The sequence below is a fragment of the Pagrus pagrus genome (genome assembly GCF_965226575.1).
Source record: "Pagrus pagrus genome assembly, chromosome: 3".
NCBI lineage: Eukaryota > Metazoa > Chordata > Actinopteri > Spariformes > Sparidae > Pagrus > Pagrus pagrus.
In genome coordinates this window covers 11,712,073-11,728,656 of record NC_140187.1, presented here as the reverse complement: position 1 = coordinate 11,728,656, position 16,584 = coordinate 11,712,073, and the positions used below count along the sequence as shown (strand labels likewise).

Below are 16,584 nucleotides of genomic sequence, written 5' to 3'. Positions count from 1 at the left end.
CTGCAAAATGTAGTGAAGTGGAATACAGTACTTGAGTAAATGTACTTAGTTACATTCCATGACTGTAAGTACCTTAACTCAAGTGCTATACATAGGTTTAAGTACCTCAAAATTATATTTAAGTACTTTCAGATGCTTTATATTCCCATGCAACTAAACTTAAGAGGCGGATACCATTTTTAAAATCCACCTAACAGTTGTAGTTACAAGTTACTTTTCAGATTACGGTTACCAAAACATGATCAATCTCTAAAATTTGATGCATTCTTAGAGATTTAACTACCTAACAGACCAGGTGGTTGAAAATAGGGTTAGTGTTACTATAAGTAAAGTATTATAAGGGCCTATGCACCACTGCATCCTCAAATAACATGATAACTATAAACAATATCAATGCATCAAATTTCAAAGAATTATTCTGGACATGTAGGAAAAGTATCATAACAAACAACAACAACAACAACAACAACAACAATGTAATACTTAAAAAAAAGTGCAATAACGTCACTATAACGTCCACAAACAAACCGTATGTCATAGTTTAACATTTTGTCCGGTAAAACAGTGTAAAGTCATTAAATAACTTGCTCTACGTTCCCATGAGAAATCCTTGAAGAAGAGGCAGCCGCTGAAGAACTGCTAAACAAAGAAACCCAACCAAAACCCAAGAGGTGGGACGTCACTGCTCCTGCCCCCTTTTCCCAGAAGCTCGCCTCCCATTGGTCAGCGTCCGGAGCTCTGCCTCGCTTATTGGCTGTCTCTGCTGCCAGTTAGAACAGCGCTTGGTCGTTCAGTGTCCCGCTGCGTCGGGATCAGAGGACGCAAATCAAGTGAAACAAATCTCCTGACAGGAGAAAAAGTTCATGCCGGAGTTTTCACATACCTCAGAGGGACATATGAAGGTAAGAAGTCCGACAGAAAACTTGTTCGTGTTAAAGTGGAGACGATGTTTTCGCCGTGTTTTTGTCGTGTTTACAGTTTTGGTCCAAAAGAAGAGGAACACACACAAAAAAGATGTAACGTTAAGTTAGCAAAAGTAGTCTAGAGGCTACAGGCCGAACCGCTTGGACTGCATCTTCTTCTAAGATAAAATGGCACGAAAATGTGTTTTGTTCGTGAAAAATGTCGGCTGTCCTCATCAAAAAACCTTTTCAGCGAAGAAGAAAAGAGACGCTGATGGCCGTTTGGTCTTCTTCTTCTTCTTCTTCTTCTTCTTCTGCTGGTTAAATTCATCTCCATTGGCTCCAGTTGTTAAGTAACTAACGCTTGTGTTACTCAACAATCTAGTTAAACTTACTCGTTTTTAACTTAGGCTATATATTTTAAGACGAGGTTGCATCAAAGCCATTAGGTAGCAAGCTGACCTACACACAAAATTAGGTTGGCCACAAAATCCAATTTAGCATCCAGACATGCTGCATCTGGTCACACATCCTGATTACCACAACAAGGAAATGCAGCAGACCTCTCAGGCTGTACTTCCCCTCACTTGACCCTCATGCCATGTTCAGGTTTGTGGGCCAAAGAGGTTTTTACAGTCTGTGACATGTTTTTCGTGCACACACACTGTGTTTTTCCTAGTAAAACCAGCTGGAAGTTGATGTGAGGGGAAAACTACTAGATCCACTGAAATCTAAAAATAACCTGCAAATTGTTAGTGTAACTTTTGCTGCCGTTCAACGTGAGCAGTTGACTTGAAAACAGTCCTGCGACTAAGTTGGTTTGGGTGATATGATTTGCTGTACACATTAAAGAGCCATAAACATCTACTCAGAAACTGAGGGCCCCCTCCTGGAGTGAAGCATATGTTTTTGCAGTAAAAGCTGCTGTGTGTTTTTAATAAGGTTACAGTGTTGCAGACGAGGCACATGGCTGACCGGGCTTAAAACAAACATGGATAAAAGGATTATGGACACAAGGCTTTCCTGATCGGAAGTGGAGCCACGGAGAACGTGTGGGAACATTTGTATTTCCCATGCTATCTCTCAGTGTTTGTGTGATTACCAACTCCAACTCGGTTGGGAATTAGGTGAAATAATATGAGGATCCAAACAAGCGTGATGACACATGTAGGCTCCCGCTGGGCCAGACATTTCTCATAACACTGCACACACTCTTCTCACAGTGATTACAGCGGCCTGTGAAATTAGCAAGCAAGCCTGTAAAACCAAAACCGAGGGAGGTGTGTACGCTGCAGTTTAATTAGCATTTTACCCATGTGGTTAAGCCACAGACCATGAGTGCTGGTGAAGGCAGGACTGAAAGACTGTGTGCCTCCTTTGTGAGAGGACGCTGCTGTAGGGATTAGGCTGTAGGTGCAGTTCACCAGGGTTATTCCTCTTCTCAGTTTTGCACACAACTCTGCACACGTTTCACAGTGTATTTCAATGCTGTCCTGCTCATCTGCAGCACCAGTTTAGCAACAAGTTTCCCTGTTGCAGAAGTTATTGAAGATTCCTGCAAAATATTGTAGCTTCTAGCTCTGATATGAAAGGTCGGTGGCTCCTGTGTCTCATTATGCGACCAGTGCTCCAAGAGATCAGTCCACCCCCTCCGAATGACTTCATGATGTGGAAAGTTGTGGTGACCGCACAGTGCTCGGAGTCCGGGCTTGTTGAATGAAGGCTAGTTCAGGTGTTGAGCGAAGTCAAGTAAACGGCAGCGAGAGAGTTCGTCAGAGAGAGTGTTTTGGTGGATCGAGCTGGAGTTTTACTTCTGTTATTAACTAGTCAGCCAGTGCAGCGTGCTTCTATCCCTACACGTCCCACACGACGATTCTCATCCGACAAAGCATGCTTAGTGTAAGAACATCAACAGCTTTGATCTTATTTCAAAGAGCGGCCCGCATGCGTTCACTTGGCCAGTGTGTGGTTGGATGTTTGAGGTGTGGACACCGCAGGGCTTGTCAGCAGAACCAACACAGCTGTGAGATTAGAGTGCAGGGACACTACAAAGAGACCACATCAACTGTCATAGAGACATTATGAATGGGACGTGCAGCGGGAAAGCAAAACAAAGTGATTTGGTATTATTTTCATTAAACTTGAAAGTTAAGTTACACGCACATTAACAGTTGACTGTAAACAGACGTGGGACAGCTACAGTAGGATGCTGGAAGCTGACTCTCTCTTATTTGATGTGTGATGATCCATCTGTGCCTGATGAACATGTCGGCTTGTGGTGTTGCCATATTTTTGTCACCTCAAAGAGTTGGAATATCCAAAACACGCTAGGAAAATGAAATGCACCTTAGATGGAAAATGTAGCCTTCAGATCTGAGTTGTACTGTTGCAGCTGTAAATTGTGCAGTTATTTAATGTGCCCGGATGACAGTAGTTTCCTTTTTTTTATTTAGGTATTATTTTCATGTTTTGCTTGAGCTATATTGCACACCTTGACTACTTTAGTAGATTTATTATGCAGTGCAGCTCTGAACTACACCTAACATCAGCTGTCTGTTTTCTTTTCAAACAGGAGAAAAATGTTACTACATTTTTGCACACTGGTTCTGCGCTTCGAAATTACTTTCTACCCCAAGATAATGACTACATATCCACACAAAGCTCATAAATCAGTGGGCGAGATCAGTTAGATCAGATGTCTGTCTGGATGTCTGATTTAGGGTTGTTGGAAAACACCAGGCCTTTTTTTGAAGATTGAATTTAAACAGTTTTCCAGGTTTCATATAAAGGTTCTCAATTTTAAGAACTAAACCAAACCAAACCAACCAAGTTCTTCTTTTTTTTATCTTATGTCCTCACAGTCCAAGCTGAATATGGAGAGTATGACCAAGCCAGAGTTGCTGATGCTTTTCAGCATCCTGGAGGGAGAGCTGGAGGCGCGGGACCTGGTCATTGATGCCCTGAAGGTACCTATCAATGGAGCTGTTTACATGAATATAACATTCAAGTGATTCGCGCTGCACAAATCTGTCTTTTTAATATCAAACACACACTCCCTCTAGACTTTAAAGTGGCTGTTTTTAGATATGGAGCCATTTAATGGTGAGAGTCTTTCACAGCAAGGAAAAAGTTTTGAAGTATCAGAATAAACCTCTTAAACCACTGCTGCAGCATATTGCCACAACATGGCATGCTTATTTTGGTAGTTTGCATGTGGAGCTTCTTACATTGGCAACTCATGAGAAACGTACGCAAGAGCTGTCACATTGTATGTGACTAATACAAATAGTGTACGTCAGAGAAACAGCAGCTGTGGTTTGGAGGTTTCTGTGAACATTTCGATACAGCTTTTCAACTACAGCCACAATTCTCTATGACAGAACAAACTACCAACTTTAAAAGCCTACAGGAGGTAGGCCTGCACAAACCTACACTGGATGGCTGATGCCTGTTGAGATTTGTTGGTTATGGGTATATAGAGTTATGGATGCTTTGAATGCATCACAGTCATGCATTTGTTCGTGTAATCATAAGGATCCATACATAAGGATCTGGCAACAAAATAAGAAGAAAATATGCTGCAGATTTAATCAAAGTAATTCTCATTTCCTGTAAGAAAGGTTCTCTGTAAAGAAATGACAAAGCCACGTCTGTGAAGTTAAAATTCCTCTGGATCCATCCAATTTGCTTGCAACAAACAAGTGTCTGTGCCTCTGGAGAATGGAGTAGATCTCTCGAGGCACTGTCTCATATTTCATCCTTTTCATAACTTTAAATGAGTAGATGCGTCTCAGTTAACTTGAACATTAACTCAATTAGAAATAGCCACAAAGTAGAGTATACACACACACACTTACACACACAGTTTGACACAGAGCAGCTAGCTCCAACATTAAGTTGTCTTACTTTGGCAGGATTAATGCTGCATTTCAATTAAAGGATTGTCAGGCTATTTTCCCACACTCTGTCCTTTGCTGTGCTGTGTCCTGCAGGCCGACATACTGCTGCTTTCAGAAACTATTTGCAGGGACTTAAGGGATGTTTTGTCATTTATTTAAACAGTTGTGAATTTAACTCGGTAAACACTGTCACTGTGATGCTGTTAATAAACCACAAACTTAAGATAAGCGGTGAATAAGCGAATTAATGATGGAGTGTTTTTCTGCAAAATATTCCCGCAAGGCTGCAGACTTCATTCCAGCTATTTCATATTTGAGATTTACAGCCATTACGGTCTAGGAATGCAATTCACTTTCCTGGTGTAAAATGCACCATTGAAAGAACAAACTGGAGAGGCAGCCAGTGAACTCGACAGCAGCCGTTTAAGAAAGTCGGCTGCTGAATGTTCATGTGTTGTGTCTAGACCACATTCCTACATCTCTCCTGGGATCTGGCCATCTAAGGCAAGAGGAGTTGCAGCACGCTGGGTGCCTGATGACTCAATGTGAGCGAGAGTAGGAGTGAACAAATAAACATTGGCCTTAACTGGAGCTTGAGAGGAATATGGCTGTGCTTCTTTCATGGCTCCATCGGCACAAACTGTTAACCCATTCAGATCTGGGATTGGATCAATGCTGCAGTGTTAAGTCTGATGGACGCTTTAATTAAGGGTATAATTACTGACCTGCAGGAAATGAATTGCAGGGGTTAAGTGAAAGCTGAGCTTATGGAGGTAAACTAATCTCATCTCTGCAGGATACATCATTTGCCAAAGGTGACTTCATACCTTCCTGCTGTTGTGCTGTTAAGGAAGTGGCAATGTGGAATCTTGGGTCTCGCCCTCACATGAAAATGAATTGTTATCAGTACGACGTCCCCCCGTAATACTTTTATTTTCAGCCACACCACAGGCATGGCTCTGATACATGGCTGTTCTAACATTCATGGTCGACAGAGGACTAATTCTACTTTGGTGATTTTCTCACTTTACCTCTGGACGGTGCCACCGTTGATGGCCGACAGTCATCGACTACTGAGCCCTGTGCCATCGTAACATTGTGATTTTAAAGGCCCCACACCAGCGTGTCCCCTCAGAGTTGCTGGGGTTTGTGACATGGGAACAAAATTGAAAAGAATATGTTGTTGTTGCTGGTCAATGCACTACATCTTCCTGTCCTATCTTATTTAACCTGCCCAGTTTGGTGACCCAAGACGTTCGGTTACATTGGTGGAAGTGATGTTTTATTTCCACGGTTCGCCTTTGGCGTGTTTCTCTCCAATTGTGGCATTGGTATTTGCGTCTCCTAAGCTTAGCTTTCTCAGTATAAACAGCAGGCTAACTATGCCTGCCAGGAAGAGATGTGAGAGTTGGTCTTTCTCGGTTACGGGGGACAGTCAGAGATAATTGGCAACAAAAGTGACAAACAGTGGTGACTACAGTAGTAAGTCATCGCCCATCCTGATGTTTCACTGCGGATATCGTCCTATGACAGTTGGTTAGACATTGCCCAACCCTAACAGACCCCACCAGGTCAACAGCTCTCAACAGCTACTTGATGGATTGGCACCAAAGTTTGCCCAGACATTCATAGTTCCCAGAGGATGAATCCTAATGACTTTGGTGACCCTTTCACTTCACCTCTAGGGCCATCATCAGGTCAAAAATTTACAGAAAAATACCTGCAAAAACAATTATGTTCACATCAGTCTCAGGCAAACCAAACACTCTAAAGTAAGTTGGTGAACATCAACATTGCTGCTAAACAACAGCATGTGGTCATTGTAACTGAGCAAGTTAAGATGCTGACATTAGCATTTTGCAAAAAGCGCTGCCACGTCTAAGTACAGGTTCACTGAGCTGCTAACGTGGCTGTAGTCTCATTCCAACAATAAGACATGGGCATGGACCTACAGTAATTATAGAAGGTTCAGTCATGTTGCTCACGTCTGTCTCAACTGATGTGTCACCGTTACATGTGACATGTGAGAAATGTTTAGCTCAACCACAAATCACCATGGTAATAACACCATTCACTGCTTTGCTTATCATGCCTTTGGTTCATCTGGTGAAAAGTATTTAAAAGTTTTTATGTGTAGTTGCCGTTCTCAGCGTTTTAAAAATTTAACTTTCTTATCATTGATTTTTTTACAGGAAATAGTCCAAGTACAGGATGTGAGGTTAATGATGTGGTTTTTCTGTGGTGCTCTATATTTAATTATGCAGAACTATCACTGGCATTCTAACTATCCGCTGCATTTTTCCCCTTGTGACTCACTTTTGCAGCTGCTCACACTGTGGCTTTCAAAAGGAAGTTAGTCTCTGGCAATGCTCGTATTTGGCACACAAAGCCCTGCAGTGATCCAGTAGTCACTCTGCTTTGAGAAAGGCACATGAGTCTCTACTTTAGGTTAAAGGGGGACTCAAATATGGAAATGAGGCTTTTAATTAACTTTCAAGTTTAGAGGTCAACCATGGTTTCTGGTGGAAAGAGCTTTAATGCTTCAGGGTCCCATAATGCAGAAAGTTGGATTTCCTGCATTTTTGATTAGATCTAGGTGCTATATTAATACTGTGACTGTATCAAAACGCCTAATCCACAGAGCCCATGTTCAGAAACTGTGCGTTCAAATTAGCCGTCAGGACTTCCGCAAGGTGGTCATAACTATGCAGTCACCGCCCTCAGAGATGCCTCCAGCTAGTTTATGGTTGCAAAAACACCAGCAGGGCTGTTGCAGAAACACAGTGGGCAGTGTCTGCTCAGGCCTTTGACAGCTGACCAATAAGAGCAGAATGGGGTTTTTCATACGGAGGGCCTTAAAGAGACAATCACTAAAATGCAATGTGCAGTGCTGCAGCAATGGACAGGATGAGAAGAATTATGTGTCGACAGCCTAAAATGTAGCATACTATGGGACCTTTTATATATAAATGATCTCTGGTACCAAATGCCATTACTCTGACTTTGTGTGTGAAAGATCCATGCAAAGCAGTGTTGTTGGAGGCAGTGCAGCCATTGGCCACTATCAGAGCCAAGTTCCAGCAACTGATTCATTGCATTTCATCCAAAATAATTTGTTAATGATGGATAGTATTCCTCAGATATCCAGTCTCTATACAGGGAACATTAAGTACATTCATGGGCATTTCATGGTACTTAGCAATCTCTCTAAGCAGCAATATAATATACAGGACTCCTGGGTAAGAAGTTCATATATCACTTTCCCTCAGTATTACGCAGATCTTGTCACCAACACCGCGTGGCTGAAGGAGCACAGGCATGTGTCAGCAAAAGATAAGCTGGATTGGAACCAGTACAGCCATGGCACGAAGACAACTTCCCAAGCAAAAATACACAGGTTGCCAAGAACTGTAGCCAGCAGACAAAAGCATGAATAATGGAGGTAGACTGTGATGCATAGCAGACATGCTCTGAATGATTATGGGTATTGTACACGTGCAGTATGATGTAATGAATAAGCACTGGTAGGTTTAGGTGTTAAGATTTAAAAAAGTAATGTTAGAAACGTGTTTCCTGTAATCCCTCATTTCGCTTCCTTCACCCTCTCTGCAGCACTGCAAGATTGGTGGGGAAGAAAACAGCCTTCCTTTGTGTTGTGGAAGTGTACCTCATTGTGTGCATTGACGGGCTGGACTGGGAGCTGAGAAAGAGACAGAGTTTGTGTTAATAGAGGTCTTGTGATTTAGAAAAAAAACAGAGAATTTAAAGGCCAATTACCCAGTTATAGAAATGTGTGCAGACTGAATAAATAGGAAATAACAAGGCAAAGCAGCGACTTACACTTTTTTGTTTTGTTAGTATTGCACATAGTTGCAGTGATTCAAGTCTGAGTATATATCCTCGGGCAAAGTGCTTAGGGTCAAGAATGGAAAACCTGATCCAAGCTTATTTAATTTAAGACCGTAAAAGTGACACATCAGAGCAGACAGTCATTGACGGGAACAGGGATGGGCTGCGGGCCAAGTGTGTCGACAGATTTCTCTTTGAAGTGTTTTTTCTTCAAAACTGAATATCTACCTTTTAGAGAAAGAAGAGACCGACCCTAAAACATTGATGAGCAGTATGAAATTTTGCGAACTGACTTCTCATTTTTGCTCTAGTTTCTTTATGAATCATATTTTGTAGACAAATGTCATGGTTTTTCAATATCAATGAGATGTGAAACCTCTGTTGTATAACATAATAGTGATGACAAGGTTCGCACACAAGACTACTGTCAATGTGCTATGTGGTCAATGAGCTTTAGATACTGCCCACATTTGAGAGGCATTTTTGAATTCTCCTGGGCACTCTGTGTTTTCCTGTTTCACCCCTCCATGCCGTTTGATCTGCCTTCACACCATCCTCAGCGGACTGGATCAAATAACGGCAGCGGAGCCTCGCAGCCTTGCCCTCTTCTCCTTGTGCCACATCACATGTTGAAGATGACAATCACAAAGCCTCTGATCTGTTGTGGAATATTGTTTGAACTTCGGTTCTCTGTCCATAGTCAGCCATCATCAGTGCCTGTGTTGATCTAACTGGCTTTACTTAGAATAATAAGAATTAAATTGCTTTGATAAAGTGTGTTTTTTTGTATGAACATGTCAGCCATGATAGAATGCCTTGATTATCGCTCCAAATGGTGGACTTTTGAATTAGTTTCAAATAGCCTTAGATAATAAGTTATAAATTATTTCTCTTGACAATATTATGCACCAATCCAACACGCACCTCATTAAGTGGGCCAAGTATCAGACGTGATGTGGCTGCAGTTTCTTTACTACGAACTATGAAGTAAATGTTGATTGCACAATGTAATGGCTATAGAATAATGATACCATCTGTATCTAGATTGGTTCCCTTTTTAAACTTTGCTTTTACTTTACTCTTTTTTTACACGATCCATCCTTGGGCTGGTGTTTTAAAGCAAATTCTGCTTTTTTTGTTGCTGACCCTCGTGGAAAAAGTCAAACGGTTAGCGCACATAGCCTATGAGATTTTTACAGTTGTTGTGGGGACATTTCCATCACAAATAAAGTTAATCCACTGGGTCTTCACTTCCTCGGATGGTAGGAGTAGATGAAAACGTTTGTGTTGATTCTTGCAGACAACTTGCTTTGTTTACCTTCCACGTGTTGTTGTTGTCGCATTAGTGAGGAAAACAGTAGTTACTGGATCTAACTCCATGTAACTCGAGTGTATGTTTAGCCCTCCAGCTGCATGTTATCATAGCCACAGTAAAGCACTTTTTTTATCATGCTAAAACAGTTATGACAGTATTGACAGTGTTGCGAAGTCCATGTCATGGCTGAGCGTGACACCGGTGACGGTGACAAAGCCATAGCATCACCCGCCCCCTGTTTGTCTTTGTTCATTCAACAATAATATCAGTGCTATCAATGGATAGCCAAGTAGCCACTGTTCTACTCCAATATAGTGCAGTTTGGGAGGGTCGTGGTATTCCAGTGTAAAACTCACACACAGTCAGCAGTTAAATGCTCTGTAAGACGGTGAGTCGGCTGAATAATGCTCTGCTGGCCAATCTACACATCTTCTTCCTAAGTAATCTTGATATCAGTCATCAGGAGCGCTGTCCTCACCCTGCTAGAGAGGATACTGTTCTCTGTAATCTCTTGATCCTCTTTTGTTGAAACCTCACTAAGACACATTGCCAGCTTGGCTGTAGCCCTCCTCCTCTCTCTCCCCTTCTCTCTCTCGCTCTCTCACACACTTCACCCCCTTTTCACGGCAGGCCCAAAGGCATCTGCTGAACCTGAAATGTCTTGCTGCCATTATCCCTCCTTTGTCATGAGTTAAACAGAGAACAGGTCTGCCTTGGCCAAAGCTCAGTCCAGAGCAGCTGTCCTGCTAAAGATAGACAGACACTCACCATCTGTTGCTCCTTCTTCCTGCTAGCACTATTTCTCATGTATTTTTATGCATTTCCTCTCCCTCTCTTCCCCTTCTTTTATCTGCTGATCATTTAACACTCTAATTTAAACTCTAGTTTAAATGGGGGCGATACAACAGCAGTATGTGCTAAGTAAAACCTTTATGTCATGTTATGACTTCGAAGTTCAGTGGGGTGGATTTCAGTTTTTCAGCTGATAATGCCAGCTTAAAATAATTGCACCTAGGCTTCAATTTGACCAATTGTATAGAAACTTTGAGGACCATTGCAGACTATATACTGGTGCTCTCGCTAGTCTGCAATTTGAGGCAGAAGGTAGACTAGCTACAGACGTGCTAGCATCTCTGAGGCTGTAACAAGTGGCAACCTCAGTGCCTAAAAAATGGAGCCAATGCAGAAGTGCCAATATAGGCAGTTCCTCAAATGGCCATTTGGGGTTGGCTGCAAAAGCGAGTCCCCATAGACCGGTATAGTAAAATGCCCAACTTAAGATCACCAAAGGTATTACGATTCATCCTGAGGAGGACATGAATGTGTGTACCAATTTATATGTTGAGATATTTCCCTCCAAACGATCAAGTCATTGGGAGTAATCCCCTGGGGAACAGGAATTTCTGTTCCAAACTTTCATGGCATCCGATAGTTGTTGGGATATTTCAGTCTGGACCAAGTTTTGACTGCCAGCATTGTCATCCCTAAAGCAATGCTGTGTACATGGCTAATAATGTCTCTTCAAATATGCACCGACTGGACTCAGCATCTAGTAACAGCTGAGACGCAGACATGTCTGAGAAGCCAGAAAACCGATCCAAGAGAAGATTCATTTTTTACAGCCAACTTTAAATCCCTCTGTAAATAACAGCATTCGTGCCAGAGCATAAATAAGCCAAGAATTTCCTACAATATAACCTTCAGTCCACCTGTCTGAGTACTCCTCCTCATTCTTCTCTTCCCATCTCTACAGGCCCAGCGTAAAGAGCTGTTTATCCAGGAGCGGTATGGCAGGTACAACCTCAGCGACCCCTTCCTAGCCTTGCAGAGAGACAGTGAGGCTGTAGGAGGCCAGAACAAGGATTCGGGCTGTTCCTCCTCCACCTCCAACCCTCTGGTGGTTCTCAAACTGGTGGTGAGCCACTGCAGGAGGATGCAGGAGAAGATGTTGGCCCAGCTGGCTGCAGCAGAGAGCAGGCACAGAAGGGTGGGTGTGGATGTGTGGCTCTTAATGAAGGGAGGCAGAAACGAGCTGGTTCCTTATGTGGATAAAAAAAAATGTCAAACATAAGAGAGAAAAGCTGGTCTCAATGTTGGAAAATATATGAAAAACATGAATGTAGAAGGCAACCAGTAAATTGCAATGGGGATTTCTGAAAGTATATAACAAAGTCTGACAGCAAAATGTTGGTATACAAAACAAGTTTGATTACATCATCCCACTTCATTCAAACCTTTTGTTTTCTGGAGACTTTTTCCCCAGGTACAGAAACAAAAAAAACAAAAAAAGACAGCATTGTTTTCAGCATGGATTTCCAAACACATGCAAAGCACTTTCACAGGTGCAGGGTAACAAGCGTGAAAGAAGAATTATGAAATAACTGCACACTGATGTCACATTTTCAGTTTTTCCTTTGTTTCATGGGAGCTTGAGATGAGTGTGAGAGTGTGAACGCACTATTTTTAAAGGAAAGTCCTGAAACAACACGTCACTGTCTCCTCTTCATTATGAGTGCCACCCATAGACAATATGAGCAATGTGTGAGATCACAAAATTCCTGTAATCTCATGTGTTTATCACATTAGTTTTACATGAAACACTAAAGTAACTAGACAGTAAAGTAGATTTGTGACAAAAAAAAAGTTTTTTAAAAAATATTTAAAAGTCTACTATCAACATTAAATTAGGCCCTTTTATTATATTAGTATTCAAATACCACTTTAATGTTTAAATTTCTGTCGCACATAATGATTCCCATCGGGTCTTTTTGAACTGAACAAACACAAAGCACGCATCATTTTAGGCTTTTATAAAACCTCTGACTGAAAACTATACTTTTCTCTTCAGCCAGTGCTGAACATGATATTTAGATGAGTAGTAGTTGTTGATGTCATTTAGCTTAACTGCAATCATTGCTGCTTACAATGTAGTAATTATATTGCTTCAGAATAACTGTTACTAGTCTTCATTTCAAGCAGAGCAAACTCATGTGAGATAATGTCTTTCCCGACTCTCTGTCTCCCCGCTGTGTTGGCTTCAGGTCATTGCGGATCTGGAGGAGGAAAAGAGGAAGCATGCTGAGGACACAGCAGAGGGAGATGATGTCACTTACATCCTGGAAAAGGAGAGGGAGCGCTTACAGCAACAGGTGCCTTCGATTTAATAGCCACATTTCAACACATGGAGTTTTAAAAGAACTGTTTTAGTAAGTCACGTTTCCACCACAAGAACTGTCCCCAGGGACCAGGAACCTCTGGAAAATTTTCCACTACAGGGATTATGGTCTTTATTAGGTTCAAGCTCAAGAGGAACTACTTTCCAAAAGTAGAGAAACTTTGAGCTTTCAAGCACTCAGCATTTATAAAAATCTGCAGCGACAAACCAGTAGGGCTGACTTCAGTGCTTCAAAGCTTCTTCCATTGCCATGGTAGTTGACGTCCAAGACCGTATTCAAATGCGTCAGGATTTGTGTCATTATTTTAAGAGGAAGAAGACGTTGCATCAGCTGCACTGAAAAAAGTTGAATTTTGAAGCTTTGAATATTTGCAGAAAATTCTCAGTGAAGCTTCTATGTCCCAAAAATTGTACAATGGACAAACCCACAACCAGTTTGTTTTTTTGTTTTGTGCTTCGACACAAAATTAAGTTGCAGAAGAAAGTATATAACAGATGGACTGATGACAATGTTGTGTAGTCGTGCACAAACATTAAACATTGCTTTTTCATAGGAGAGCGGACTAAATTGCGTCAGCTTCCAAGTGGTGGTGTGAATGCAGCAAAAAACTGAAATACCATCCACCAGTAAAACAGTGTTTACTACCTCTGACAGGCTCGTTTATTGTGTCTTTCTAGCTGGAGTTTGAGCGGAGTCAGGTTAGGCGGTTGGAAAAAGAACAGCGGCGGATTACTGACCAGCTAGAAGAAGAACGGGCTCAGCACAAACAGCTCTCCTGTGCTTTGGCCAAAGAGTGCAAGTGGGCAAGCGCCAGAGCATTGGAGGAGGGTCACCGGCTTACTGAGCTGGGCCGTAAACTGGACAAGGTATTAACATTTTGTTTCCGAGCATACAAATGTATTCCCTTCCTTTCCGTTGTTACAAATGTACAGCCTGGCTATACTTTACACTGTGTGAACACGTTTTCTCACGCAGGAGAAGGAGGCTTGTCAAGCCCTGAGAAAAGAGCTGGAGGATGAGAGGAGGAGAGCCCTGAGAATGGAGGCGAGGGTCGAGGAGCAGCTGGCTGAGTTTGACACAGAGCGAGAGCAGCTCCGCTCCCGTTTGAAGAAGGAGGAAGCTCACTGCTGTCAGCTACAACAACAGGTGTGAACACTTGAGCACATTCATCATGCAGGTGGCAGTAGATTGCACATTTTACATACTCTGACTCACTTAAGCAATTTCCTCTATGACTGATCTTTTTTTCCCCCATTTTGTGATCAGGTAGAAGAGCTGAAGAGGAAGCTGGAGGAAACAAATGTGATGAGAGATGTGAGGGGGGGAGTTTCAGTTCCTGTGGAGGCACAAGAAAAGGAGTGGGCCACAAAAGTTCATCCAGGAAAAACAGCAGTAGACACTATTAAGGTTGAGGACATTGAGGAAGACGGAAACCAGCAACCTGTGCAGCCTAAAGTCAACGGTCACTGTCTGATGGAGATGGAGACCAACGGGCACAATGGTGCAGATAACGTCCACGCAGAGAAGATTTGCCTACAGAATGGGGGTGAAAATTCCCCCTCCACTCTCCCTCCTTCCTCCCCCTGCGCCTCGCCTGTCCTTGCCAAACGCTCACCAGGCAGCCCGAGCCCTGGTAGCTACCACTCTCCCTACCAGGCCGGGATCAACCAGCGCTTCCACGCTGCTCGTCACAAGTTCCAGGGCACCGTTGAACCGGAGCCTCAGGCACAGGTCGCAGTGCCTCCCCTCTCGCCCAAGGAAGTCTCCCCTGTGAGCTCCTCCGTAGAAGCCAGCCCAGTCAAGCAGATGGCCCGGAGCACCGTCACTCAAGTCCTGTCTCGCTTCACCACCGTCCAGCAGGGTGCCACGGCGAAGCTCGCAGCACCGAACAATTCCCCCTTCGGTACAGACTACCGCAGCCTGGCGGCGCCCTTGTCTCCCGTCATCGGAAGGGCCGCTGGAGGAGGACTACCACAGGGGATCAGATCACCAACCATCCCTAGGGCAGACAGGGGCAACCCTCCACCTATCCCTCCTAAGAAGCCCGGTCTGGCCCAGGCCCCTCCCTCCCCGGCCTCAGTGCCCAGGTCTGCCAGCCATTTCTCAGACAGCGCCCTCTCAGGCACCTGTGGCCTCACCTCAAGCCAGGAGGGAGTCAAAGAACTGGACATGGTGGTTTCTTCTAATTAACTGATCATCTGATCCGTCGATAAATTAGTTATAATTAGCTGCTACTCTGCTCGTGACATGATGGTTTAATCCACGTCTCATAATTATGATTGAGATATTGTTTTTTACATGACATGATGCTTATTTGAACAGAGGTCCCTTCAAACACTGTTATAATTGTATTTATTAGAGGTTTTTTTTTTTTAAATATGCGCTGAGGCACTATTTTAGGTAGTGGTCCAGGTGCAGGTACTAATTAGCAGTTACAGCTGATAGTTTCACATGTGCCAATACTGTATGTTGGGCAAACCATACTGTTACAAAAGTCTTTTTATGGTGTTATATTTCCAAAGAATACAAATCAATTCATCACATGAAGAGGTCATTTCTCCCCTGACGCTTTGTCTCAAGTATGTTGCTCCATTACCACAAAAACAGTAATCTTCTGACCAAATGTAACAAGTAGTCCCTGGACCAATATATGCTAAACTGTCTCATTTCAGCGTGCACTCACATGTACTTAGCTGTTGTTTTTATAAAAATGTATAGTTCATTTTATAAATGTTCCTTAGCTATTAAATGTATTATAGTTTTATAATCCAATCAGTGTCATACTGAGCTGTGTCCATGTATTACTTTATGTATGCTTAGCTATGATAATCTTATAATTTCAGATTATATGCAGGCACCATTGTAAAATATTAATGTTTGAGATTTGTGATTCTGATCAATTTCATGCCTTTGTCATTTAAAAGAACAATTATGAAACACACAAGTATTTTATAGTCAACCATGGCTTTGATATCATAAGAGCCGCCATGTTGATTATCACATCCTTTACAGTAATGTATAGCTGGAAAGTGACAGATTTAATAAATTAATCTCAAAGTTTGTCATGTATTCAGCTCTTTATTCATACTCTCATGGGAATTACATTTTGCGATATAGGATTGGTGTCGGTGTTAATACCAACAGTAGTACTGATCTAATGAGGGGATTCTTACATTTAGTGTAGGGCTGCAACTAACATTATTTGTGTCATCAATTAAGTTACTTTCTTGATGAATTGATGCATTTTTTGGTCTGAGATGTCAGAAAACAGTAAACGATGCATGTTCTAACATCTCACATCGTTTGTTTTATTTGACCAAATGTCCAGAACTCAAATATATTCAGTTAATTATAAATTGTGACCAAAAAAGCAGCAAATCATCTCATTTGAGCAGCTGGAAAAAGAGACTTTTCACTTGAAAAATGACTAAAATGATTAATTG

General features: G+C 42.3%; 1 protein-coding gene across 1 annotated transcript; it reads left to right on the top strand.

Annotated features, from left to right (window-relative positions):
• Positions 1-794: 794 nt before the first annotated feature.
• On the top strand, positions 795-16,210 carry LOC311254789 (CTTNBP2 N-terminal-like protein). The gene is made up of 7 exons (XM_084348776.1): positions 795-902; positions 3,764-3,868; positions 11,719-11,952; positions 13,007-13,114; positions 13,819-14,007; positions 14,117-14,287; positions 14,408-16,210. The coding sequence occupies exons 1-7, from the start codon at positions 864-866 to the stop codon at positions 15,329-15,331; spliced, it is 1,770 nt and encodes a 589-aa protein (XP_084204902.1). The 5' UTR covers positions 795-863; the 3' UTR covers positions 15,332-16,210.
• Positions 16,211-16,584: the final 374 nt, after the last annotated feature.